The sequence below is a fragment of the Macrotis lagotis genome, chromosome 1 (genome assembly GCF_037893015.1).
Source record: "Macrotis lagotis isolate mMagLag1 chromosome 1, bilby.v1.9.chrom.fasta, whole genome shotgun sequence".
In the NCBI taxonomy this organism is placed as follows: domain Eukaryota; kingdom Metazoa; phylum Chordata; class Mammalia; order Peramelemorphia; family Peramelidae; genus Macrotis; species Macrotis lagotis.
In genome coordinates, this window is record NC_133658.1 from 42,603,048 (window position 1) to 42,628,973 (window position 25,926).

At 37.5% G+C, this 25,926-nt stretch overlaps 1 protein-coding gene across 13 annotated transcripts in view; it reads left to right on the forward strand.

Moving 5' to 3' along the window:
* Window positions 1-25,926, forward strand: part of HYDIN (HYDIN axonemal central pair apparatus protein) — a 509,309-nt gene that overhangs the window by 317,065 nt on the left and 166,318 nt on the right. For all 13 annotated transcript variants that reach the window (XM_074199124.1, XM_074199133.1, XM_074199118.1 and 10 more), the window contains 4 exons: window positions 1,441-1,699; window positions 3,247-3,390; window positions 17,343-17,486; window positions 20,059-20,372. In XM_074199124.1, coding sequence (XP_074055225.1) covers window positions 1,441-1,699; window positions 3,247-3,390; window positions 17,343-17,486; window positions 20,059-20,372 — 861 coding nt within the window. The remainder of the gene's footprint in view (window positions 1-1,440; window positions 1,700-3,246; window positions 3,391-17,342; window positions 17,487-20,058; window positions 20,373-25,926) is intronic.

Here is a 25,926-nt window from a genome sequence, read left to right on the forward strand (position 1 = left end):
AAGATTTTCAGAAGCCCCAACAGAAATGCCACTGATTCAGAAAGTCTTCCCTTAGAACTTCATGTCACATGGTCTGCAGTGGGAAAATATTCCAACTCTCAAATCCTGTTTGGTTGTATTCATGTTAAAAATGAACTTACCTGGCAATTGGTATGTATTCACATAATGAAGTCAATTTCCTTTTGCTTATTTATTTGATCTAATTTTTCTATTTACTTATCATCTATGATTCTAAGTCCTAGAATAGTTAAAAAGAAATAGATGAAAAAAATCCCCCCCAGGTTAGCATAATATGACAAAGACCTGAAAAGGTCTATTTATTTTCCTTGCTAAAGAAATAAGTCCAAAGGAGTTTATATCAGCAAAAACGAATCATCAAACCAATTCATAAATAAATATTTATTAAACAGTTGTTAGGTCATGAAGACATGTTTATTTTTAAATAATAAATTGAAGTTGAAAAAGTAATTTGTTCATAACTACTCTACGAGTTATGTAGTTCAGAAACTAGTATATCCATTTTACATATGGGGAAAATGAGGTTGACAAAGCATTTTCTTCACAACTATAGGAGTTATTTAGTTCAGGCACTAGTATATCCATTTTATATTCAGGGAAACTGAGGCTCAGAGGAGTTCAATGAATTGCTCATGGTCACAAAACTACTAAATGTCAGAATTGAGATTTGAACCCAGGACACCTGAATTCAAATTATTACATTATACTGCCTTCCAGGACTTCAGTGCAGTCTTCTTGAAATTTCTGAATAAATACAAAATTTATTATAAGGAGAAGGAAAGAGTTTGATTCTTCTGCTTCTACTCCACACCAGCTATATTAGAGTGGTTGCTTAAATGGGGAGGCAGGGTGTGAGTAGAAGATATTTCTTTCAACAGAGAACACAAAGACACCCATTCTGGACAGTTGTTGTGGCAGAGGTTACTTGTTTTAGGAAGGAAACCTCTTTATGAATCATGCCCCTGGCATCAGAGAGGATGGTCAAGCTATGAAATGTAACAGACCCAGCAGAGATGCCACAGCCAGAGGAATCTGGATCCAGGACTTTCAGGTCCTGTTATGTGTTGGCTTTGTTCAATTTATATCCTACACATGCACCTCATATGGGTGTAGTTTAGTTTAGGCCCAGTCTTTCCATGGACTGTGTATATTTGTGGGAGAGTGTATCTCAAGTATATTGGGGAATATTTTTATAACTTCTGTTTTTCTATGCCAACTTAATAAATGACTTTGCTAGGAGCTCATTGAGTTTGCTGGTATGACTCAAAGATAAGTACATTGGTAGGGGTCCATGAGAAATTCAGGCCCATGGAATTAGCCCCTATAATCCCCAACCTGTGAGTGATTTGGGGGAGTGGGCCTAGATGGGATGCTACAGAGTGGCACAAATTATAATTCTCTCTGCTTCTGAAATCTTTATAGTGTGGACCCCTATTTCTACCACTTAAAATTGACCAACAAGGGGCGCCGATTCCATCAACTCTTCTGGATGAATGAAAATTTACATCAGTATCAGAAACCAAAAAAGCTAGGCATTTCTATTAAACATTCTGCAAACCAGAGGAATACGAAGAGCCCAGAACCACGTGGAGCTGTGTTTCAAGTTCACCCTGTCAGAATGGAGCTAGCCTCAGGACAAACATGTGAATTGGTGTTGGAAGGATTTTCTCCTATTCCTAAGGTAAAAAAGGAAAAAAATCTTGAAAGTCTTTTACTTTCCTCCCCCCCCCCCCAGAAAAAGCCCTGTTATTGGTATTTCTTAAGGAACATTTAACTTAGAAAAATTAATTTCTAATAAAGTAATTTAATTAGAAATAAAAGAAAATTATTCCTTCCAGGGATTGGTTTGGAGCTCTGACTTCCTATGGCAGCACCAATTACCTTCATTACTTGGGCTCTACTATGATTTTCCTTGTTTCTATGGCTACCATCTTTAATCCTACTTTAAAATGCCAGTTAAGGAAGTGTCTCAAGATGATTAATATGACAATTTGTTTAACATAGTTGTACATGTATAGATCAGATTACTCGCTATCAAGGGGAGAGAGTAGGGAAGGGAGGGAGGAAGAAAAATATGGAATTTGAAATTCTACAGGAAGATGAATGTTGAAAACTTTGTTTGTGATTAGCTGAAAATTTTAATTAATTAAAGTCCCACCTTCTGCCTGGAGATTTTCCTTAAATCTTAGAAATTTTTTTTTAGGTTTTTGCAAGGCAAATGGGGTTAAGTGGCTTGCCCAAGGCCACACAGCTAGGTAATTATTAAGTGTCTGAGACCGGATTTGAACCCAGGTACTCCTGACTCCAAGGCCGGTGCTTTATCCACTACGCCACCTAGCCATCCAAATCTTAGAAATTTTTAAAATTTCCAAAAAACCCCTCCAAATCCCATTTCTATCTTGTTTATAAATAATTTTTGCATATTGTCTCTCCAATTAAGCTATGAACTTCTTATGCCTTTGTATTCTAATCCTTAGCACAATGTCTGGTACACAGTAGGAGCTTAATAAATGCTTATTGATTGACATAATAAAAATTATGATGTTGTTCAGTTAAAAAAAAAATTAAGGAAGTGTCTGATTCCTGGAAGAAGCAGAACTTTTTTTAATCATGTGAACTCTTAGGAAGACTTCTCTGGGGAGACATCTAGCTTTTAGCCAAAGCTATCAATTGGTCTATTTGTCCTATCATTCTCCTATCATTAAAGGTAACCAAAAGGAAGTCACATTCATTATATTGTACACACACTCATCCACCCCCCAAAACTCCCTCCACACGGTTAAAAGCTAATAATAAAAGCTACCATACACATTAAGCGTTTTTACTAACTATAATCCTGACAAGAAGGTAGGAAGAACTTTTTAGGGGCGGCTAGGTGGCACAGTGGATAGAGCACTGGCCCTGGAGTCAGGAGTACCTGAGTTCAAATCTGGCCTCAGACACTTAATAATTACCTAGCTGTGTGGCCTTGGGCAAGCCACATAACCCCATCGCCTTGCAAGAACTAAAATTGAAAAAAAAAAACACTTTTTAATACCCATTTTACAGATGAAGCAGATAAGGCTAAGGGGCTAAACTCTGACAAAGAAGAAATACTTGGGTGCACGTTTAGAAAATAAGATTTGATTAGATTTCTCATTGTAGTCCATACCCTTTATTACTTTGCCTTAGGAATGAAAGGTTTGTCCATTTCTGACTATTCTCATCACATCTCAATCTTGTGTCCAGGTAGTCAAAGAAAGACTGGTGTGTTATGCTATCATAGGAGGAAACCTAAGGAAGACACAGATCATGACCATCGATGTTCTCTGTGAATTCATCTCACCCATTATAGAACTCTCAACCAAACAGATCATATACCACTTGGAAAAGGTAAGTACCTGGGTTCATATGTGTGAGTGCCCAATATATATCCATCCTGTTTACACTTAAACATTTTTTAAACTTTTTGAGTTTGAATTTAGGTTTTTATTTTGGGAAACAAAACTTAATAATATATTGATATTAAAACACATTAGAATTGTTTTGAAGCCTCAATTTTGATAAAAAATGAAAAAATTTATATCAGAACGTGCAACTGTATGAAAACTATGTAAATCCTATTTAGAATATTGTTGGTAAAAATAGTAAAATCAAAAGATCCCACATTCACTAGAACTGTCTTTTTTCAATCATTTTGTCCTTACTAGACTAAAAGATAATAAACTCTAGATAGATTCTCTGCAACTGTTGGTACTTTTGAGAATTATTCACCCATAATTTTTGGACCAATATTGTAGGCTAAGCCTTCCCATCTTCTCCCATTTCTGCTCAGTCATTTCAATCCAATTCTTCTTGACCTCATTTGGAGTTTTCTTGGGAGAAACACTAGAGTAGTTGGCTATTCCTTTTCCAGCTCATTTTATAGATGAAGAAACTGAAGCAAACAGGGTTTAGGTGACTTGCCCAAGGTAACTCAGCTATTAAGTATCTGAGGTCAGATTTGAACCCAGGTCTTTCTGACTCCAGTCCTGATACACTAAATCAATGTGCCCTCCAGTTGTCCTTTCCATCTTCTACAGGAAGCCTTTTCCTAACCCTTTTAATGTTATTTGTTTCTATTTATCCTGTATAAGATTGCTTTCTATTTGTTTGTTTACTGTTGTTACCCCATCAGATTGCAAGCTACTTAAGGGCAGGGGCTGTCTTTTGCCTTTTTTTTTTGTATCCCTAGCACGCTATAGCTGCATAATAGATGTTTATGCTCAGCAAAATGGGCAGATGAGAACAATGTATGCCAATAGTCAGGAAGGTGACTGATTCAGGCTTGTTCATGTATTGGAGATGCCTAGATAATCCTCTGTATACTAGACCATCACCTGTTCTCCTGACTTTTGGCCTGCCACTGGATTTTGATGACTCTGGAAGAGACAGGGAAGGCCATGACTATGCAGCTCTGCCTCACTTCAATCCAATTTACCCACAAATAAGACATCATGGAGTCTACCATCCGTTCTCTTTGAAAACAAAGGACAAACAACATTGATTAGTTGATTGAATTTGATCTTGTCCAGTAGGTTAACAAGGATTATTTTCCTTTTTAAAAAAATTCAGTAGGCACAAGTGAGTCATAAAATATAATTAAAACTATTTTAGGGGTGGCTAGGTGGCGCAGTGGATAGAGCAACGGTCCTGGAGTCAGGAGTACCTGGGTTCAAATCCAGTCTCAGACACTTAATAATTACCTAGCCGCGTGGCCTTGGGCAAGCCACTTAACCCCATTGCTTTGCAAAATCTAAAACAAAACTATTTTAATAATTGTCATAAATACATAATCAAGGAAGAAGAAGAATATAAAATAATTGACTTCCCAAGTCAACTGAAATAGCTACCAAAAGAAATAGCCTAGAGGTCATTCATGCTCAGGAAAATATTTGTGGCAACTTTCCTCACCCTTAGCTTAGTCTTTTATAATTTAAACCATTGTCTGCATCAGCCATTGGACTGGGCAGGGGATTGGTTAAATAGAGGACTGGTCAGGGCTATAATAGGTGCAATAACCCCAAGAGTTTGCCAAAGATCTCACTACATCCCCACTCCCAACTCTTGGTAAGAAAGCACTAAAAATTTTTTTCTGATGAGTTTTTCACCTAAAACAAAGTCAAAACAAACCTAAAAGCAGGAGATTAGATTAAAATAAAAACAAGAAATTAAAAAACAATTTAAATCATTTTTAAAGTAGGAAAAATTATATAAAGATCAGTTTATAAAATTTTTCTGGGATAAAATAATCACAATAGCCAGGGACAGCTCCAGAAACACAAGGTCCAGCAAATAGATGATCATTCATCCAGAATTGTCACCAATTCCTTTCATCAGTCTAGATCATTTGAATTAAGACAGTTAAATGGTCACAAGACTTGGTGGCTGCTAGGTGGTGCAGGGAATAGAGCACCAGCCCTGGAGTCAGGAGAGCGTGAGTTCAAATCCAACCTCAGACACTTAATAGTTGCCTAGTCGTGTATCCTCCAGCAAATCACTTAACCCCATTGCCTTAAATAATAAAAATTTTTAAAAGTAGTCACAAGACTGTCACGGGCAATTTGTCCCAGGGTGTCTATTGATATTGGAACTCAACTTGCCCACCATCCATTTAGGGTTCCCAGGTTTCACCATCAAAATCATCAACTTTCTAGGAGACCCATCAAACCAAATAATAACAAGTTCTGGTTCTGTTAGAGACTTCTACTGTGGAATCGCCATTTTCTTCTCCAGAGATTAGATAAAGATTTCCCTTTTTTTTTCATGTAATGACTTAAATCTCTACCAAATTGGTCAAGGTATCTTCTTTCCTTCAAGTAAACTACAATTAAAAAATAAATTTATATCTCCCATATCATTAAAAAAGTAACTCCACTACTTTTTGTTCCCCACAACTCTTATTAGAAGGAAATGTCCAAATCATCCAAGGGGAATATAAATCTGCCAATTAAGAGAAACCTAAGCCATTTCCCTGCGAGATTTTCAATCCTTCTAAGAATTAAACCTTCAATCCTTCTAAGGAAACAAAATCTAGAAAATTCTGGAATATTATTGTTGTTCAGTCTTTTCAGTCATTTCTGACTCTTCATGATTCCATTTGGGATTTTCTTGACAAAGATAACTGCAGTATCTTGCCATTTCCTTCTCCAGCTTATTTTAGAGATGCAGAAAATGAGGTAGAGTTAAGTGATTTAGTCAGTCAAACAGCGAATAAGAGTCTGAGATCAGATTTAGACTCAGAAAGCTTAGTCTTCCTGACTACAGACCCAGCACTCTATATACTGCACTACTTAGCTGGCCAGTCAGTTGTATGGGGGCCAATATGTATTTTATTGTGAAATATTTCTTGTGAGAACCTACCTATTCTTTTTAAAAAAAATTTTAATATAATAGCAATCCCTCTATCACTAAAAAAGTAAACCCATGCGATAATAATTACTAGTTTTCTCTTTGTCACTTTGAGGAGAAATAATAAGATTTGAGATCTTTTCCCTATGCTGTTTGTTGGTCTCTCTCCTCCTACTTCAACTATCTTCAGCATCCTTCCCTCAATGGCTTCACAATTGTCTTACACCTAGGATGAGCCTCCTCTTTGTATAGTCCAGATGCTCCAGATGCTCCCAACTTTGTTTTCTTCATTACTATTTTCAGGGTTATCCAGGTAATGGGTAATACAAATAGGATTTGAACCCAGGTTTTCTGTCTCCAAACCCAGTATTCTTTCCACCACTTTTCTTTCAGGAAATCAATCAGTAACCAATAAGTATTTGTTCAGTATTTAATTCGTGTTGAATGCTAAATGGAGAAAGGACACGGATGATGTATCTTCAAAGGAGAAGAGAAAGTATCAGTTCAGTGCTTAGGAAGAAAACTACAACAGAACAGCATTAAAAAGCTCAGAGAGAGAGAGAGACTATTCAGGGAAAGGGACACAAGATAATTCAAGAAGAATAAAGATGCAGAGAAGGCTACTAAGAGACATGGAGACTTTGTCGAAAGTAGTTTCTGTTGAAAAGTGAAGACAGAAGTTAGACTGAAGGAGTGAGTGATGTGAGAGATGAGGAATTGGATACAGCAAGTATAGACAGCTTTTTCTAGGAGTCTGAGAGACATGAATGAGGCGACTGTAAAGTCAAATGAAGGGTTGGGTTTTTTTGTTTTTTAAAAAAAGGGTTGTTTTTTAGGGATGGAGAAGACCTGAACATGATTAAATGTAGCAGGGAAGAAGTCAATGGACAAGGGGAGGTTGGAAAATTAGGTAGAGAACAGGGGCGAGCTCCGAGATACGGGATCCAAGGCATAAGTAGAGACATTAATCTTGGCAAGAAGGGCTCTTTCTCTGAGACTGGCACAAAGGGGAAGAAGATGAAAATGATGTCAAGGAGATAGAAAGTGAGAGTACAGATAGGTAAGGGAGCTCAGGACAGATGGCCTCATTTTTGACAGTGAAAGATGAGGTGCTCCAAAGATTGCACAAGTCAGGGGAAGAGTATTGATGATATTTACAGTGGAGAAACCCTGTTATTGGTATCAGGAGAGTTAATTATACTGGCCTATTTCATATCAGGAAGATCTGAGTTTAAATACTTCCTACCTGGATGACCCTGGGCAAGTCATTTGTTTGCCTCAGTTTCCTTAAATATAAAATGGGGATAATAGTACCTATCTCCAATTTTTCAAAGTCCTTAGTTCAGTGCCCATATTAACACATAGACCCACATATATAGTGAGCACTTAATAAATTGTTCTTTCTTTCCTTCTTTCTATGTTTTAGTTGGTTTTGGATGGCAAAACCATATAAGACCCAGGTGAACCTGCAAATCATAGGAAAAATACCACTGCTTTTATCATCCCTTACTTTCTTTCCTTCCAACCCCACTTTCTACTACATGAAGATTTTCCTGATACTTCCCTCCAGTCCCAAACAATCTTATATTTATTTTAAATTTACCCTGTACACATTTGAATGGGTAGAAGTTCTCTCCCAACAAAACACAAGTCCTTAAGGTTAGAGACTTTCATTTTGTCCCTTTCTCTTTAACACCTAGCAAAGGGCCTGCTGTACAATGTCCACTTCATTAATATTTATGGAGGTTCGGTTCTCTGGGTTTGCCAAGGTCTCACTTCAACAACATAGGGGTGTTCTTCTCCTAGGAGTCTATCAGGAAAACATCTGAGGAGAGAGAGAGAGAGAGAGAGAGAGAGAGACAGAGAGGCAGAGAGACAGAGACAGAGACACACAGTGTGTGTGTGTGTGTGAGAATATATGTGTGTAAATATATGTGGTTATGTGATTATATTTACATATACACACATACAAGCATAAACATTTACATACGTCCTCTATGTCTGTCTATCTTATCTCTGATTCTTTATCTCACTCTATCTGTATATGTGTGTATCCATCTTTCTATCTATCATCTATCTCTGTCTGTCTTTCTATCTGTATATGTGTGTATCTGTCTTCCTATCTATCATCTGTCATCCTCTATCTATCTGTATATGTGTATATCTGTCTATCATCTCTCCTATCATCTCTCTATCTCTATCTCTCTATCTCTCTATCTATCTATCTATCTACCTATCTATCTACCTATCTACCTCTTTATGCTTCTTCCCTCTTTATGCTTAATATCTTGTGGCAGGACTTTGATCCATCATATTGGTGAGGACTCACCATTGCATTTTTTTCAAAGCTTTTGGGGCTGGGACAGGGAGAAGGATCTACTTGCTTCAAGTGTCTCCCTGCTCAAATCCATCCTCCATTCAGGTGTCCAAAGCATTCTTCCTAAAGCTCTGTTCTGATCATGTCATCCTCCTTACTCAGTAATGGCTCCCTAAGTTGCTCCCTAATAGCTCCCAGAGCAAATACAAAATGCACTATTTGACATTCAAAGACCTTTGTAACCAATCCAACTGCCTTTCCAGTCTTTTCCACCTTACTCCCCAGTCTTAGCATCCTGGCTGTTCCCACAAACAAGACTCTCTAGTTCTTAGCTCCAGGCATTTTCTCTGGTGGTCTGCCATGTCTGTAGTGTTCCCTTCCTTATCTCTATTTACTGGCTTCCCTAAAGTCTTTAAGCCTACTAAAGCCTCCAGAATCTTCTATAAAGGAGCCTTTTCTCTTAGTTTTTTTTTTATTTTTAGGTTTTTGCTAGGCAGTGGGGTTAAGTGACTTGCCCAAGGCCACACAGCTAGGTAATTATTAAGTGTCTGAGGCCGGATTTGAACCCAGGTACTCCTGACTCCAGGGCCAGTGCTCTATCCACTTTGCCACCTAGCCGCCCTTAGTTTGTTTTTTTTAACACATTTGTTTGCTTCTTGTTTCACCCATTAGATTGTGAGCTTCTCAAGGACAAATGTGTTTTAAAAAACAAGCTAAGAGGAAAGGCTCCCTCTTAGAAGATGATGGGGTTCTAGAGTTTTCAGTAGGCTTAAAGACTTCAGGGAAGCCAGTAGATAGAGATAAAGAGGAGAACAATAAATATTTGTTAAGTGCCTGCCATGTGTCAGACCCTGTGCTAAGTATTGAGGATATTAAAAATGGCAGAAGACAATACTTAGCACAAGGTCTGACACATGGCAGGCACTTTACAAATATATATCGATTGGGTCTTAAGATCTTAGAAAACCCAAGGCATTTTGCAAAAGAATAAATTTTTCAACCATCCTTTTGTAATGAAAATTCATAGAGAAATATGCAAGTCATCTGGGGAATCCATGTGTTACTTGGTTTCCAGAGACAGAACTCCTGAGACAGCTTATATTATCAGTGGTTTCCGTTAAGTGCTTTGTCAATCTTGAAGCATTCATTCTATAAATATGAACTATTATTTATTGTTATTTTATCTTCTATTCCTGTTGTTGAGCTTGTAGCACATTTAAGTATTAAATTATTCTTGGAGGTAATCAGGGATGGGATTCACAGGCAGTCATTTCAGAGATTTTGATATTGTTCTATTTCTTCTAAATACAAAAGCTCACTTAATAGATTTCTTTATGGCTCTTGCAGAATGCATTAGCATGTGTCCCAAGATGCATCTATAATCTGCCCTAGAAGGCGATGATTTGGATGCAATTCACAGTTTGTTGGAGACCTTTAAAAAATCCATCCTTTAATGTCAGAGGTGATAAAGGATAGATCTTTGTCGTAATGGATTCTGAATTTAGGAGTTTTTAGTAAGATAAGTTGCATCAAGAGATGAAAACATGACAAAGTGGAGTCCTATAGTTATGTGAAGACTTCAATGTCTAAATTACTTGGCAGATCTGGGCAAGTCATTCCCTTAGAGGTCTTCAGATAGAAGCTGGCTGAAGTACATTCTACTGAAAATTCTACTTATCTGTAGATTAAACTTGAGCTGGCTACCGAGGTTGCTGCCTACTCTCTGATTCTGTGATTTTTGTGAAGTCCCTACATTTCTCAGTGCCTTGATTATCTCATTTTAAAAGTGAAAGAATCAGCCTTCTATTGATATCATCAACCCTAGGACAAAGGTTCATGAAGGAAATTTGTCCTGGTAAGGTCCTGGACAAAGTGGTGCATGAGCAAATTTCAGTGTGTGTTTGGGGGGTGGAGAATGGGGAGTGGAGGTTGTACAAAAGAAAGAACCCTTCCCCCCAAAAATTATTTGGCATGATTGTGACTAGCCTTAGATCAAGTTGATAGAGCTAGAACTGAGAGAGAAAAATTTTGCTAGAGACCAGAGACAGCTGTTGCCACCAGGAGAGATTAACTTTCCCTATTTTGGCCAACCTAAGTAACATATCAACATTCCAAGGATCCTTGACTCCCCCAACACAGATCATGCCCCTTCTATGATGCAGAAGAAAGAGGCTGAGCAGCTTTGTGGCCCAAATGGTCATCACACTGCAATTGATCTAGGGCTGAACTTCTCCATACTTCCCTGAAATCCAGATTGGTAGCAACTGCCAGTGTCTCCTTCCCAAGAGCGTAGCCTTGAGAATCTAGCATTTTCTTCCCAGCATCAGGGTCAGACTTTTGTGGAAGTAACTAACGAAATAAGAGTACAAAATTGTACTTCTGTAGCATCATTAAAAATGCTAAATTGAGACAGCTAGGTGGCACAGTGGATAGAACACCGGTGCTGGAGTCAGGAGTACCTGGGTTCAAATCTGGTCTCAGACACTTAATAAATTACCTAGCTGTGTGGTCTTGGGCAAGCCACTTAACCCCATTGCCTTGCAAAAATAAAATGCTAAATGGCAATTCACTTGTATTTTAGAGGTAACCTTCCAAATTCATTCTACTTCATCCCTACTCTCTCTATCTTGTGGAGCAAAGGAATGAAGGGGGTGGAGGGGTCAAAGAAAATGGATCCTAGATATGGGATAAGGAGCTAAACATTCTTAGAGACTGCAAGAGGCACCACTGACAAAAACCTAACAAGTTCTGAATTATTTCATATTGTTAAAAATAAGTTATAAAGAGAATTCTGCTACCCAGTTATCTATTCCCTATAAGAATTTAAACAACAATTTTGACATGTTACTTAGGTTGGTCAAAACAGGGAAAATTAATCTCTCCTGACTACTGGATGGCAACAGCTCTCTCTCTGGTCTCTAGCAAAATTTTTCTCTCTCAGTTCTAACTCTACCAACTTGATCTAAGGCTAGAGTCACAATAGAACTTAATCACTTTGACCACTGTTTTCATCTCTTTATACCTTCATAGCATATGAAACATTTTTTAAATCTATATTTTCTTGCTTAAATATGTACTACTTCACTTTTATCTCTAGATTTAAAAAGTTGAACAAAATAATGATTTGCCTCCTTTGATGAATTCCTGTTAAAGAGTATGGCCTAGGCATTAGTCTTCCTCCTCATTGTAGCCCTCTTTGTTGAGTTAACCTTGGAGTACGTAAGCTCATGAAATATTATTTCACTTCTCTCTCTCACCCTTTCCACGAGTCCTCCTTATCTTGTATCCTTTTCAAGGGATTTTCCTCCTCAAATCCCTTGCATCTACTTTTTTTTAATGACCCTTATACTATTTATTCCTCCCCACCCCACCCCAAGGAAATTCATATCCATTTATCCTTGACTTCTTTCTTGCTCAGTTCTATAACAGCTTATATAAATATAATGTCCATAGTCAATTTTCACATCAGATCTTACCCTGTTCTGTATTTCTCCTTAGAAAAACAACGTTTCAAATCTCATTGAAAAAATATTTTTTCTCATAATGGAGTGTGCTCAGTTTTGCAGCATAGGGGATCTTGGGGTCGCAGGTCGATTTCAGTAATTTTTCAGTATGTTGCTTTCTGTTATCTTTCCATGACTAATCATGAGCAGTTCAAATTAGTTGTTGATGATTGTTCATTATTTCCTCCTGGCTGTTGGCAAAGTCCTCTCCTTGACTTTGAAGCTCTAGATTACATTTCTGGGAGAGTTAAATAGAATTCCCTCCTACTGGCTTCCTGTGAATTCTATTCATTTGCACTTTGCCACTCTGCAATTTTCTTATTTTTTCATAATTGATAGTTAGATTTTATTTCTTTAAATTTTCTGAGCCCCATAATTCCCAGATATCCTCACTGCACTCCGTCTTCTAGCACTCTGGTTGATTCGGTTTGTGGTGGTCAGAGGTCTTCTTCCAGTATAACCTTTTTTTAAAAAAAATGCTGATTTTTCTTTAATTTCTGCTTTGTTTTTCTACCAATCACACTCAGTTAATCCTCATTGAGATTTGTCATTGTCTTCTATTTTAGCCATTCTCATGGCTTTTGACTTTTTGAATTCACTTTTCATATTCTTAATTTCAATCTAATTTGTACCAAGTATTCCTATATATCCAAAACCATTCTGAAGGTTCTTCCAATATGCCAGTTCTTTCTTCTACATATTTAGTTGCTATTTTAGTCATATTATTTCCTTATGGAGAGTTTTATTTTCATTGTTTTTATAGTAATATTTGTTTATCATATTGGGTTCTCTTAATTAGTAATTTTTTTTAGTTTTTCTGTTGTCCTTTTTTACTACCCTTCACCAACCTTGTTGTTGTATTTAGTTTGTATTTTGTTAGCAATAAGGTTGTTAAAGGGTGACAGTTTTATTATTCAGCATCTATTATGTCTTGATATTAAGATTTAATTGAGGGTTTAAGTTACATATTTTGCCTTCTCATTTTCTGTTCAAGCAATTTGCTCCACCTTATAGAATATGATGACATCAGCAGTCCTTATAAAGAATGTTCTCCTCTTTCCCTCAATACCAACTATTTAATAACTACCATTCATAGGCCTTAGAAATGCACCCACATCTGTGTAGCACAGAAAAGGTCATCTTAGAAGTTGACAGTTTATGTCTTGATGTCCTGGTGCTAAAGGTAGAAAATATTCCCTGCACAAAATTGGGAGACAAACAGCCAAGGTAGAGGAAATCAGTCAAAAAGAGGATGGATTGTTTGTCTATCGACCCCTCCTCATCACTCTTCTCCAAATGGCTGAAGGTCAAAACCAACTGAATGTGACTTTTATTTTTATCTGGAATATGCCAGATCATCCTTCTGGGAAGGTCATTTCTTCAGGCCATAGTGGATCTGCTAATTTAAAAGCCAGATGGTGCTAATACTTATTCCCAAATCATTGAACTGAGAATTGCAAGTTCAAAGCAAGAATTTGTATCCCTGTATTAGGGGTGAATAATCTAAACCCCAGTGTAACAAAAAAAAAAAAATTAAGGTGAGCATGATTGTATCTGACCAAGGAACTAAAAGTGGAAAGATTTCAATTTCAATCTTTTTCTAGTTGGGTCTGTAACTCCAAACAAAACCATCTTGTCTATCTTACAGGAAGAAAAATATGTACCACTAACTTGGAAATAGTCACAGCCTTATTTTAAGAAAACTTTCAAAATTAATATTTAAAATGATTTGGCAACAAAAACCACTATACATCTATTCTATGTGCTTTAGTATAGGAGCCCAAGATTGCAATCAGAGGTCAATTACTGGCTATTCTGCCTATTTTGTTGATATTCAGATTGTTTCTCAGGAGAATCATGAAGGCAAAAAAGAATTCCATTGTCATTATTTTGGGAGACTTTCTCTTATGACATTGTCATTATTACTGCCTCCTTGCCACTGCCCCTTCCATCAAAATTAACTATCAAGGACTTCCAGTTGCCTATAAGTCCCATGTATAATTTGAAAGTTTGTACCCCTCTACTCTGCTTTTATTAAACTAAATAAAACTTATTTTTAAGTTATTTTATTCCAAGAACTGAATTTCATAGCAAAGTGTCTGATATAATCACTTAATAAATGTTAGTTATCCCCCATCATCATCATCATCATCATCATTGCTTATTTTCACATGTAACCATGTTTTGGGGGGGTCATATAATTCTTGAATGATAATAGCATAATCATCTTATCCTGAGAAAGTCCTTGTTTTTATGGTGATGCAGCCTGCTCATATCCATCCTACAGCCTCTCCATTTCCCTTGGAGGGATACTTATTTTCAATTCATTGGAGTCTATAATGCCCATAACTTAAAAGTCCTACAGATAAACAACACCAGTAGCATTTAGGTATTAAACAGATATGCCTTTTTTTCAGGGTGATGTTTGGGCATCATTAAAAAGAACTTCTCTATTTCCTAAAAATAGTCCAACCCACTATCTTTTTGTTCAGTTCTAGGCCTCACTCACTCTTCATACCTTGACAGTAAATGAGTTTCATGGGACTAAAGGCTGTCAAAGACTGTCTGTGTGGCATTCTTTTTCCCCCCCTATATCTCTTGTATCCATCCCCTTTCCTTTTTTGACATTTACATTTTTATTTATTTACACATTCCTAAGATAGTCTTGTTGTAAAAGTAAACATAATCCACCCTTTCCCCCACAAAAATAAAAAATTTCATGAGAAAGTAAAAGAAAGAAAAAAAAATGTGCTTCAGTCTGTGTTCAGATACCATCAACTCTGTTTCTGGGGTGCATCTCATTCTTTATCATAAGTCCATCAGTTGCTTCTATATTTTTTCCCCACAGTTGCTATTGCTGATTGTAATTCCCTCCATCCATTCCTCCCCACTCCCATTTATTCTATTTTCCCCTCCTTTCACTCTGGCCCTCTTCAAAAATGTGCTATGGGGCAGCTGAGTAGCACAGAGTACCAGCCCTGGGGCCAGGAGGCCCCAAGTTCACATCCATGCCAGACACCCAACAACCGGGTAGGCCACCCAACCCAACCACCTTGCAAAAAAAAAAATGTGTTGTATCTGACTGCTCTCTCCCACGATCTACCCTCTCCTCTATCACCTACACCCCTCCCCCCCTACCCCGTCCCCTTTCTTCCATCCCCTTCCTCTCCATTTTCCTCTAGGGTAAGCTAGATTTCCATACCTAATTAAGTGTGTATGTTCATTTCCTCTCTGAGCGATTTATGATCAGAATGAAGGTTCCCTCATTTTCCCTCGTCTCCCCCGCCCCCTTGCCTCTATGGGAAAAGTTTTTTCTTGACTCTTTTATGTAAATACATTAGCCCATTCTAATTTTCCTTTCCCTTTCTCTCAGTACATTCCCTTTTCACACACTGGCTCCATCTTTACAATATATTATATCTTCATATTCAGTTCCCTCCTGTGCCTTATCCATATGTGCTCCTTCTAACTGCTCTATTAAAGGAGAAGGTTCATATGAGTTATCAGTACCTTCTTCCCATGCAGGAATACCTGTGTGGCATTCTTCATCTTCTTTGTTTTTCTATATTTTTTTTTAGGTTTTTTCAAGGCAATGGGGTTAAGTGGCTTGTTCAAGGCCACACAGCTAGGTAATTAGAAAGTGTCTGAGGCCAGAACTCAGGTACTCCTGACTCCAGGGCCAGTGCTCTATCCACTGTACCACCTAGCCACCCTGTCCTATATTTATTAGGACAAATTCTCTTGAATGATTATAGATCTCTTCCAATAGACTCAGTAGCTTTTCAGGGCTTGATTCAATAGCACAGTATTATTTACAAACAGGAGGATCTAGAGCACCTTACCCTTCATAGGAAATCCCTCTTCAATTTTGTCTCTGTGGTAGCTCATCTCCATGACAGAGGCATCTGATTTCAAGTACCATAGTCTGTCCTTTTTGTGTCTCTTGATACTAAAAACAGAGGCAGCGAACAAGTCTATTTTCAATTTTAGAATATTCAAAGAATCTTGTATAATTTTCATATATTCATTGGAGAAATCTGTTTGGAGGAGTCTTTAGAGGAGCATCTTGCCCTACTGCATCAAATGCTTCTTCATAAGCACCATATATAAGTGACTTTGATATGACTTTCAGTCAGTTATGTGATGGTAAATATGTGGCTTATGATGGAATGTCCCCTGTAAAATCCTGCCTGTTCTTAATTCAAGGCTACCCTTGAAGTATAAGGAGATTATTTGTGCAAATATTGTAAAGAAATGTGAAAAGAGTCATATGTAGTAGTTGGCAATGTTCTCTAGTTCTCCTTTTATAATAATGATAATAATAATTAATAATAATAATAATAATAATGTTTCATATATTTTTCTCTATTTTTTGACCTCTTTCCTTCCTGTAGATCCCTTGGGAATCATCTCTGGGACTATCACTATTGCATCCCAAATTTCTTCTATATAGACTTGATGTAGTCCTTCTTCCATCTTTGTCTTCTTCAGCATCATCTCTAACTTATCTATAAGCAGATTTAAAACCATGATGTGAAAGTGCAAGTGTTGTGACTCCTCTGTCCTTGAGTCAAAACATTACAAAATCCTTGCAGATATTTTCTGTCTTTCATCTGCCTGTTGTCCTTCTGGCTTTGTCCTCAAAGTCCCTTGGCATGGCTTGGCTCAATCAGATTTCCAAGCCAAGTTTTGCTTAAACTAAGTTCCACCGTTCACTGCTTCTCTCTGCTTTATGAGGCTATCCTGCTCATAATCTTCCAGCATCCTTCTTTGTAAGGTTTTATAAATGAGTATACCTTTTAAAGTGGTGCTGCTTTTTGGCTGCCATATCTCTCTCCTTTGCAAGTAAAAACATTTGCTGACTAATGCATATTTTAGATACTCTGGTCTTCTCATTAGGACAATTTATTTACATCAGGTAAACTTATGCCTTCACTTAGAATTTTCTGTGTTGTCTTTCTTCTATCCATAGGCCATTTGCTTAAAAGGGTCTGTTTGTGCTATGCCCTTTTCCTTTTTCTTCTAGTTTTGTATTATTTTGATCTTTGTTTTACAAGTTGGTAGCCAATCAGGATCTGGACAGCTTATGTATTTGCTTACTCCTTAATTGTTTTTTTTTCTTCTTATTGATACAGGAACCACAGAGTGAGCTGGAGGCCCAATTCAAGCCTCTCACCCTCAAGAATATCTCTTCTTTGCCGATCCAGGTGTTATTTTCCACCAAAAAGCCCTTTTTCCTATGTGATCTGGACCACTCCTCTCTGAATGAGCCCTGTGGGGTGAGCACTTTGGGGGTTAATGTGAGCAATTTCATTCTGCAGACCCTCTGTCTATTAAGGGACCCCAGACCCTCACCCAACTCCTATGCAAAGCATAAGGCCGTTTGCCAAATGTCCAAGAAGTGGCCATCCATTTTTTTAACCTAGTAAGGATCCTAGACAGAAAATTTGAATTTATTTCTCATAAAAAATCTAGCCCAGTCAACAGAACATTGATTTAAAAAAAAAAAAACTAGGCTTCTTCAGGATGCCGACTTTATTGCTGTCACGATTCAGGAATGTTGAGCACATTTTGCTCTGCAGATACTGGGCTCCCCAAGAATTTTGTCTAAAAATCTTCTGCCATATTTCCAACAGTAAGACACAAAAGATAATTGTGGGCCTGGCTTTCAGCACAGGATTAGTTAAAGGGAAGTTAGTCTATAGTAGGTACTTAATAAATGATTGATTGATACTCATTATCTTAGACTTTCATCAGATAATCAGTTTTACTACTCAGAACCCCCTTGAGGTGGATCTTTGAATGATCCAGTTTTAAACCCAGTTCTGTCTTACTCTAAAATCACTTTGATTGTTAAATGAATAAGTGATTCGTTTAGTCCTCACCCTAGGGTAAGCTCTGTGTGAAACCCTGAGATGCAAACTGTAAAGGGGGAAAGTACTTTCCAGAACTTACATTATAATCAGAAGATACAATAGTAATAGCATCAACAACAAAAAGAAGAGAATGGAAGACCCTGGTTGCCATTACAATTCAGGGTGGGTATGGGGGGGTGGAGAATAGTAAGTTCCAGAGTCCATAGGATGTACTGGCAGATAAGATGACAATTCCCAGATGGTAGAGAATGCATGGGGAATGTCCAGTTGACTGGGCATACAAAGTCAACAGATCTGGTGCTGCCATGATAACTGCAAGCAACACTCTAAATTCAATAAATTTAGGAGCATTTTAGGAATGAATTAATTAAATTTTTGACAAATACAACAGGCAAATGATGTTATAAATATTGAAATGACCTTTGGCAGAAAAAAGGTCCCCCACCCCTGATTAGAAGATGCAGTGGCTGAGTGGATGGGGATCTGCTCCCGGGGAGCTGAAGGGTAAAGAGGCAGCAGTCAAACTCAAACAGCTGAAGAGTCAATTGCTAAGTTTTTAGGTTAGGCATCTTCACTTCAGAAATCAGTGAATAGTAGCTACAAACCAGTCTTTGGGTTTTGTTTATAATCATGACTTAAAACTTAAAAAAAAGACTTTTAAAGTATTTCTTGCTTATATCGGAAAGCCAGTTGTTTAAACATGTATCAGCATACACCTGGTGGTCCTCCAATTTACAAGAAAGATTGTGATTGGTGAGATCATAGGTAAGAAGGATGGGAGTGCGTGGGGTATCTTGGAGAAGCCTGTCTACACAGATGGGAAGGGAGGAGGGTGAATGGAACAGAGTCTCTGGGTTTCTCCCCTTGGAGTTAGGAAAAGGGATCTGGGAGGGGAGGGTAGAATGCTATAGGGGGGAGGGAAAGGAATAGGAGCTGTTAGTGGGGAGACTAGGGAAGAAAGAAGGTTCATCGGCACCCAGCAGAGTCGGGGTGGTGGGTGGGCTGGCTTCAGGTAAAGGATTTGCTCCTACTCCATCTACTGTCTCAGAAGGATCTCTATAGCAGAGATTGTGTGAACTTCACTTCATGGGAAAATGGAAATCAAGAAAAATCTGGAGGGGGAGGGGAAGAGAAATTACTACATCCAACCTTTCCCTTGCAAAGATTTACTGGGGACACTGGCATCTAAAAGAATATTAAAGATTTCAGTCAACTAAGATGAAGAATAAATACATTCTAAAAAGTAACCAAAGAGGATAGTAATCCCTTTTGAAAAGAAATCTAGGAGATTGCTGAATGCTCATACCAGGAACACCAAGCCAGAGACTTAGGATCATAGACATCAGCTAGGAACTTGAATGACCTATCTTTTGGGGACATTCCCTAAGGATTTTTTATTTTATTGATCCTTTATCCAATCTGATTTTAAGTCTCCATCAATTAATTTGTCATTATTTTCACAGACATAATATGAAGCAGTGAGGTGGGTTGTACATAGAATGCTGGTACTAGAAATTGAGAAGACCAGAATTCAAATCCTGTTTCAGAAACTGGATGGCTGGGTGACCCTGGGCAAAAAAACTTAACTTTTTGCCTCAGTTTCCCCATCTGTAGAACAGGGATAATAATACCAAATTGCAGGCTGCTTGTGAGGATCAAAACAGATAAATATGTAAAGCAATATTATTTTGTGATACTATAGTTATTTATTTTTGATTTTTCCTTTTATCCCTGTATCCTTTAAAAATCTTAGAATTCTTATTAAAATCTCATTCCCTTCATTTTCCAAACCTAAGTTTCTTTATAGTAGGCTTTCCTTTTATATTGCAAAAACAAGATGCAAAATAGTTCTAGTTGCATCAAGCTTTTGTTGGTCAAAGTGCAGAATGATGGGAAACAGTCTGAAAATCAGACTGTTATTCTTAAAACATCAAAAGGCCTAGTATAAAAAGTGGCTAATATTTCTTGTTCACAGCCTTTTGAATTGGCAGTTGGGGCAGAGAAGAAAATACTGATCAAGTTTGACCCTTGTATCCGACATGATTTAAACCAATGGGTGTCAGAAGAAGTCCTGGCTATCAAGTATATAGAGCACCCCCAAGTGGACTACTTGAGCCTAAGGGGAGAAGTGCATTTCCCAAACCTCTCCTTTGAGACCATGGAAGTGGATTTTGGCTGCATCCTGAATGACACAGAGGTGATTCGATACATCCAGATGATCAACAACAGCCCCCTGACAGTGAAATTTCAATGGTCCTTCTTAGTGGATGACAATGAAAACAAGATAAGGTAGTATCTCATCTGTCTGAGACTGTATATTTTGAGTTTCTCCTTTCTCCTTTTTCTTTTTTTGAAGTTTCAGCCCATTCTGCTATGGCATTATTGAATGTTGGTCTTTCTAGGAAGTGTTCCAGATCCAGAGGGTTGGTTCAATGGAATCTCTAGAAGCACCACATTTCAAGTAAATGAATTCAGGAGTGCCCTTGAGAGTCTGGGTGCACAGTTAGAAAGATTGACTCTACAAGGATACCCCTGATCATACTGTGGATTAAGAGAAATGATGATGTGTTTGGATAGTTCTCTCAATAAGCTAATTAAATCCATCAGACCAAGTGGGTCTTCAAGAGATCTCATCGGTTTTTAGTTTCAAAACTGAGTTCCATACCTTAAATTACAATGATGCTTGTTCACTGTTCTCTTCATAATCCTGAAAGTTTATTTGAGCCCCAATCCCAAATTTTAAGAACAGAGCTATGGTCATTTAGTGACATAGCCAACCCTTCATGGACTCATTTGGGATTTTCTTGGCAAATATACCAGAGTGGTTTCCCATTTCTTTTCCAGTTTATCTGATAGATGAGGAAACTGAAGCAATAGGGTGAAGTGATTTGTCCAGGGTCACACGCTTTGTGGCCTGTTGGGAATACATATTTATGAATCACCATATGTTCCAAGCACTGTGTTAATTACTTTTTGCAAATTGTCACTGTAGTACATTCTGCTATTAGTCTCATTTTATAGTTGAGGAAAATAAGGCAACTAGAAGTTAAGTAACTCGATTGGAATCACATACCTCACTCTGGTCTGAAACCAGATTGAACCATATTGAACTCAGGACTTTCTGACTCCGAAATTAAAACCTCACTTCTATCTAAATATAGATATGTATATCTATATTTAGATAGTAGTGAAATATTAATTCTGGAGTCATATATGGGTATGTATAAATATATACATATATATATATATATATAAATATTTTATATTTAAAATATGATTTTAGGAAGAATAGCCAAATGAGAGTATAGCAGAGAAAAGTAGAATTTATGTTATCAGTTTTTGGAGGTGGCCCTCTTGTTAAATTAGATTTTATTCATTAAAATCTAATCCTGAATTTCATTTTAACTTTGGAAATAATTCATTGGGAGTAAAAAAAAATGTCTTCCATTTCAGACATTGCTGGGTAAAATTAATCATCTACTTGTATGTTCACTGGGGTATTGGTGTTTCTGAATTTGTCTGTCTTTTCTTTGTAAAATTCAAAGGCAGAATCACTTTTCAGATTTTAATTAGCCTGACCTTCATTTCAAATGCCCATTGTATCATGACGTTGCCTCATACTCTCTTTCCTGACTTGTTAGTGCTTCTGTGTGATCCCCGTTTTTTTATCTGACCGTCAGAGCCCGTTAATGAAGCCATCATGTGTTCTCTGGAGTCTCCAGTGGGTGCCTAATGACCATCCAAGGCAGTGCATTCACTGGAGCTTCCCACACATCAGGATGCTCATTAAGTGGCCCAGAGAAAACACATGCAATGTACCAGAGATGGTTTTTGTTTGGCATTTAATTGTTGTCAATATTTAACATTTTAAATAATTGTGAGAAAGTAAGTCAATCTGACATAATGGACACTACCCAAATTGTTCAGTGGAGTGATATTAATATAGCACAGCTTAATGAGTTTTTTCCCAGATGGGGCCAAAAGACATTCTTTCTTTTTCTTTGGAAACATAGGACCTTCAATTAAAACCATGACATTTAAAAATTGTATTTGGCCAAAGTTACATTAAAATGCCTGGTGTGGCATTAGTTTGAGCCTGCATAGGTTGATTTTGAGCTCTCCCCCTTCCTTGTCTCCTTTTTTGATGAGTGCTCTAGGGAACATAGGGAGTTTGCCCAATGAACAAATGGAGAAACTTGGATAGTAGGAAGTCTCTCTTCTTAACCAAGTGGAAAACTCTAGTTAAGCCTAGTTAATTAATTAAGCTGCTGTTGTCACTTCTTCCATGTTGGCAGTGTTATCAACAGGCATTATCAGAAGTATTAGGTACATGTGTCTTGAAAGAGAAAAGTAAGTAAGCAATGCTCTCATTTTTCTTCCCTGTTGAGAGAAGAAATATAGCATTGTATTTAATAAATTGGAAATAGAAATACAAGGTTCTGTCCTCAAATCGACCATTGAACATTGATGGGATGGTATTGGTGTTGAAATCTATGAGGAAATTTAGATCTCTTTTAGGTGAACTGGAACCAACACCTTCTGTAAACATGGGAACATGTCAGTTGCTCTAAGTAGTTGTGGCTGGAATTGAATTCATAAAAACCCTTCAATAAAACCAGATTATTAACCAATTATAATTTTCAGTCCATAAAGGTAGAGTTTTGTTGAAGTGGTAAGAAGGGATTGATATTCCTTGCTGTTTGAACAGCCTCATCTTCCTTCACCATCAAGTTAAGCATCTGCCATCCATATCAAACTGATAGCTTCCTAGAAACCTCATATTTTAGGGGAGTCCATAGTTCAAAGGGAAAAAAAGTTTCCTTGCACCTTAGTTAGAAAATACAAAATTCATGTTGGCAAAAGATCATTCTTCCTGGATGCTTCTTTGCTGCAATGCTAGCCTTCCATTTTTAATTAAAGCTTTTCTCATTTTTTTAATTAGGAAAAGTGGATTTTCCTTTTTGTATTTCCTAATAATCTACTTGGTGGGTAGTTTTATATGCTCATCAGATTCTTTCTAGAGTTACACTAAAACCTTTGAAATACTTGAATTAAGAGATGCTTTAAAAAGCACAATGATGATGATTACAATATACATATATATGTTTATCATAGATTATGATTCTGAATTTAAAAGCATCTCCCTTTGGGGGATCCATGAACTTTTCCCTCACTTGAAGTCTTCATTCTCCATTGTAAGAACAAAGCAAGATGTCTATAAAAGGAAAAAGTTTGAAAAAGTGAGCTCCAGATAAAATGAAAAAGTTCCTTCCCAGGAACTGGAAGAGGAAAAAAATATGTGTTGTAGTATAGAGCAAGACATGTTGATATTAATTCCACCAAATGACAAAACAATCATGTCTCTTGCAGGAGACCAGAGAGATGTAATTCAGGAGTGCATGCTGGTATAGATGTATCATACAGGAATATATTCCTTCAGTTGAAGAATAGCTGGACTGGTCAACATGATGAGACATTGACCTCTGTGCAGCATTTAAACAAAGATGTCTCAGAGCTTCATTTGGCCATTCCTTTGAATAAGTCAGATTGACAATCCTGAATGTCAGTAGAAAAGGAAAATATTCACTTGGGAGGGTGTCTGCATTTCTGAGCTGGTTGCTAAGAACCTGAGAGGGACTTAGACCTTAGAGCAAATGGGCAGAGCAGTCATCAGTATCAGTCTGAACATTATTTTTCCAAATAGTATTGTGTACCATTTTGAATGGGGTCTATACTGGGGTCCACTATAAAGGGTGATGTGTCCCCAAGTGGACTAGATTGAGAGACCTTGAAGATGAAGGTATCATGTCTTTGCCAGGAAGGTTTGGGACTAGAAACCACAGCCACATGGGCACATGGAGGAGAAACCCTCAGTTAAACCTTCTCTTCACCCACTGATGTTAAATTTTCTTAAATTGGGCTCAAAAGGAAAATAAAGTTGGGGAATGTGCTTATAGGAATGGATACTGAAATGCATTCTTTCTGACAGATTATTAATTTTATTAATCATATTTTCTTGACTCTGCCTCCCCACCTTTAGCTTTCTATGAGGCAAAAAAATGTCTCCTGTCCCTATAAGGGGTGAGTTCTCTTTTCACATTCAAACTGGGCATTCAAGAATTAGGAAATAAGTAATAGCAAAGGTTTACTTATTGTGTTTAACTAGCCTAGAAATACAGAAAAATATTGAAATGCAGTTCGTTCACCTGCAGGCTTTTCTTTCTTCTCCAAATTCTGTTGTCCTCGTGGTCTCAGAGGAAAAATAGGAAGAAAGGAGGCAGACAAACAAGACAAGAGATAATTCTCTATAAAGAGCAGAAGGAACAAAAAATTCTTATCGGTCCTGGACTTCTCCCATGAGGATCTGGTCAAGGATGATTGTGATGAGATGATGAGAATGGAGGGAAGACACAAGGGATGTTGAGGAGGTAGAATTGATAAGATGTGACAAATGATTGGATGGGGATGTTAAGCAAGGGTGAAGATTCAAGGATTCCTCTTAAGAATTGTTGTATTCTTGACAGAAATAGGAAAGTAAGAAAAGGGGAAAGATAATGAGCTCTCTTAAATATTTTGAATATATATTAACAGATATAGTAAGGTAGAGGCAGACTAAAAAATATCCCAACAAAATGGACTAGGTTGAATGAAATGAAAATAAACTTTAATAGAGATGAATGTAAAGTTCTTTATTAATATATCAAAAATACAATAGGGGAATGCAATGACTGGGCAAGAGTTCGTGATTGCTGATGGTTTTAATGGACCAAAAGGTCAATATTTGCCAATATTGTGATAATTCCAGAAAAAAAAATGAACATCTACTGATTGCTTTTCCTCTGAGAGAATTGTGTTTTTTCCTAGCAAAATTGAGACGTTTCTTTTCTTTTTTTTTTAGTTTTTGCAAGGCAATGGGGTTAAGTGACTTGCCCAGGGTCACCAGCTAGGTAATTGTTAAGTGCCTAGTGCTCTATCTACTGCACCACCTGGCTGCCCCAATATTGTGATATTTCAGGGGCTAAATGCTAATTTATCCTTAGCTTCATTAAAAGAGACAGTTTCCCAAGTGAAGGCAGTGAGCATTCTATCCTGTCAAACCATTACCTAGACTGATTTTTCAGTTCAAAAATCATATGTCACATCTGGATAGTGAAGATTTGGGCTTTTTTCATAAAATAAACTTTCATTAAAAAAAGCAACAAAGAATACAGAAAGATTCCTATCCACCTCCCTTTGTCATTCAAGATAAATTTCTTCATGTGATGCGTCTCTATTTCCTCCCAAAATTAACACAGACATTTTTTTTTTTGATAAAAGCTCCCCAGCTGTGGTTAGAGTCAAAAAATCCACCCCCTTTGTTGAACCCTCAGATTCACTAAGCACCTATAGAATTTGACAGTGATAATGTCCTGAGGTTGATGTCCCAAATGAAGGAAAGTAACCTTGCATTTCTAGAGAATCTACCCGTGCTTCACATCTTCATAGTCCTTAGGATTCAAAATATCAATGGAGAGCATGATCTGGCATTATTTCCCCATATTATGGCTCTGTCCCTTGTCATTCTCTGGCTTTGGCTTCTCTGGTCCATGGGTCTAGAGTTTTACCTTTCCTGCCCCTTCCTCTCTCAGTCCTCACTGGATACTCCAAGCATCATCCAGTCTGCTTCTCTCTCTCTCTCTCTCTCTCTCTCTCTCTCTCTCTCTCTCTCTCTCTCTCTCTTTCTCTTTGTTTCTGGATCTCTGTCTCACTGTCTCTTTCTCTCGTTCTTTCTCTCTCTTAGGCTCTGTCTCTGTCTCTCTGTTTCTCTTTGTGTCTGTCTCTCTGTTTTTCTATCTCTGTCTCT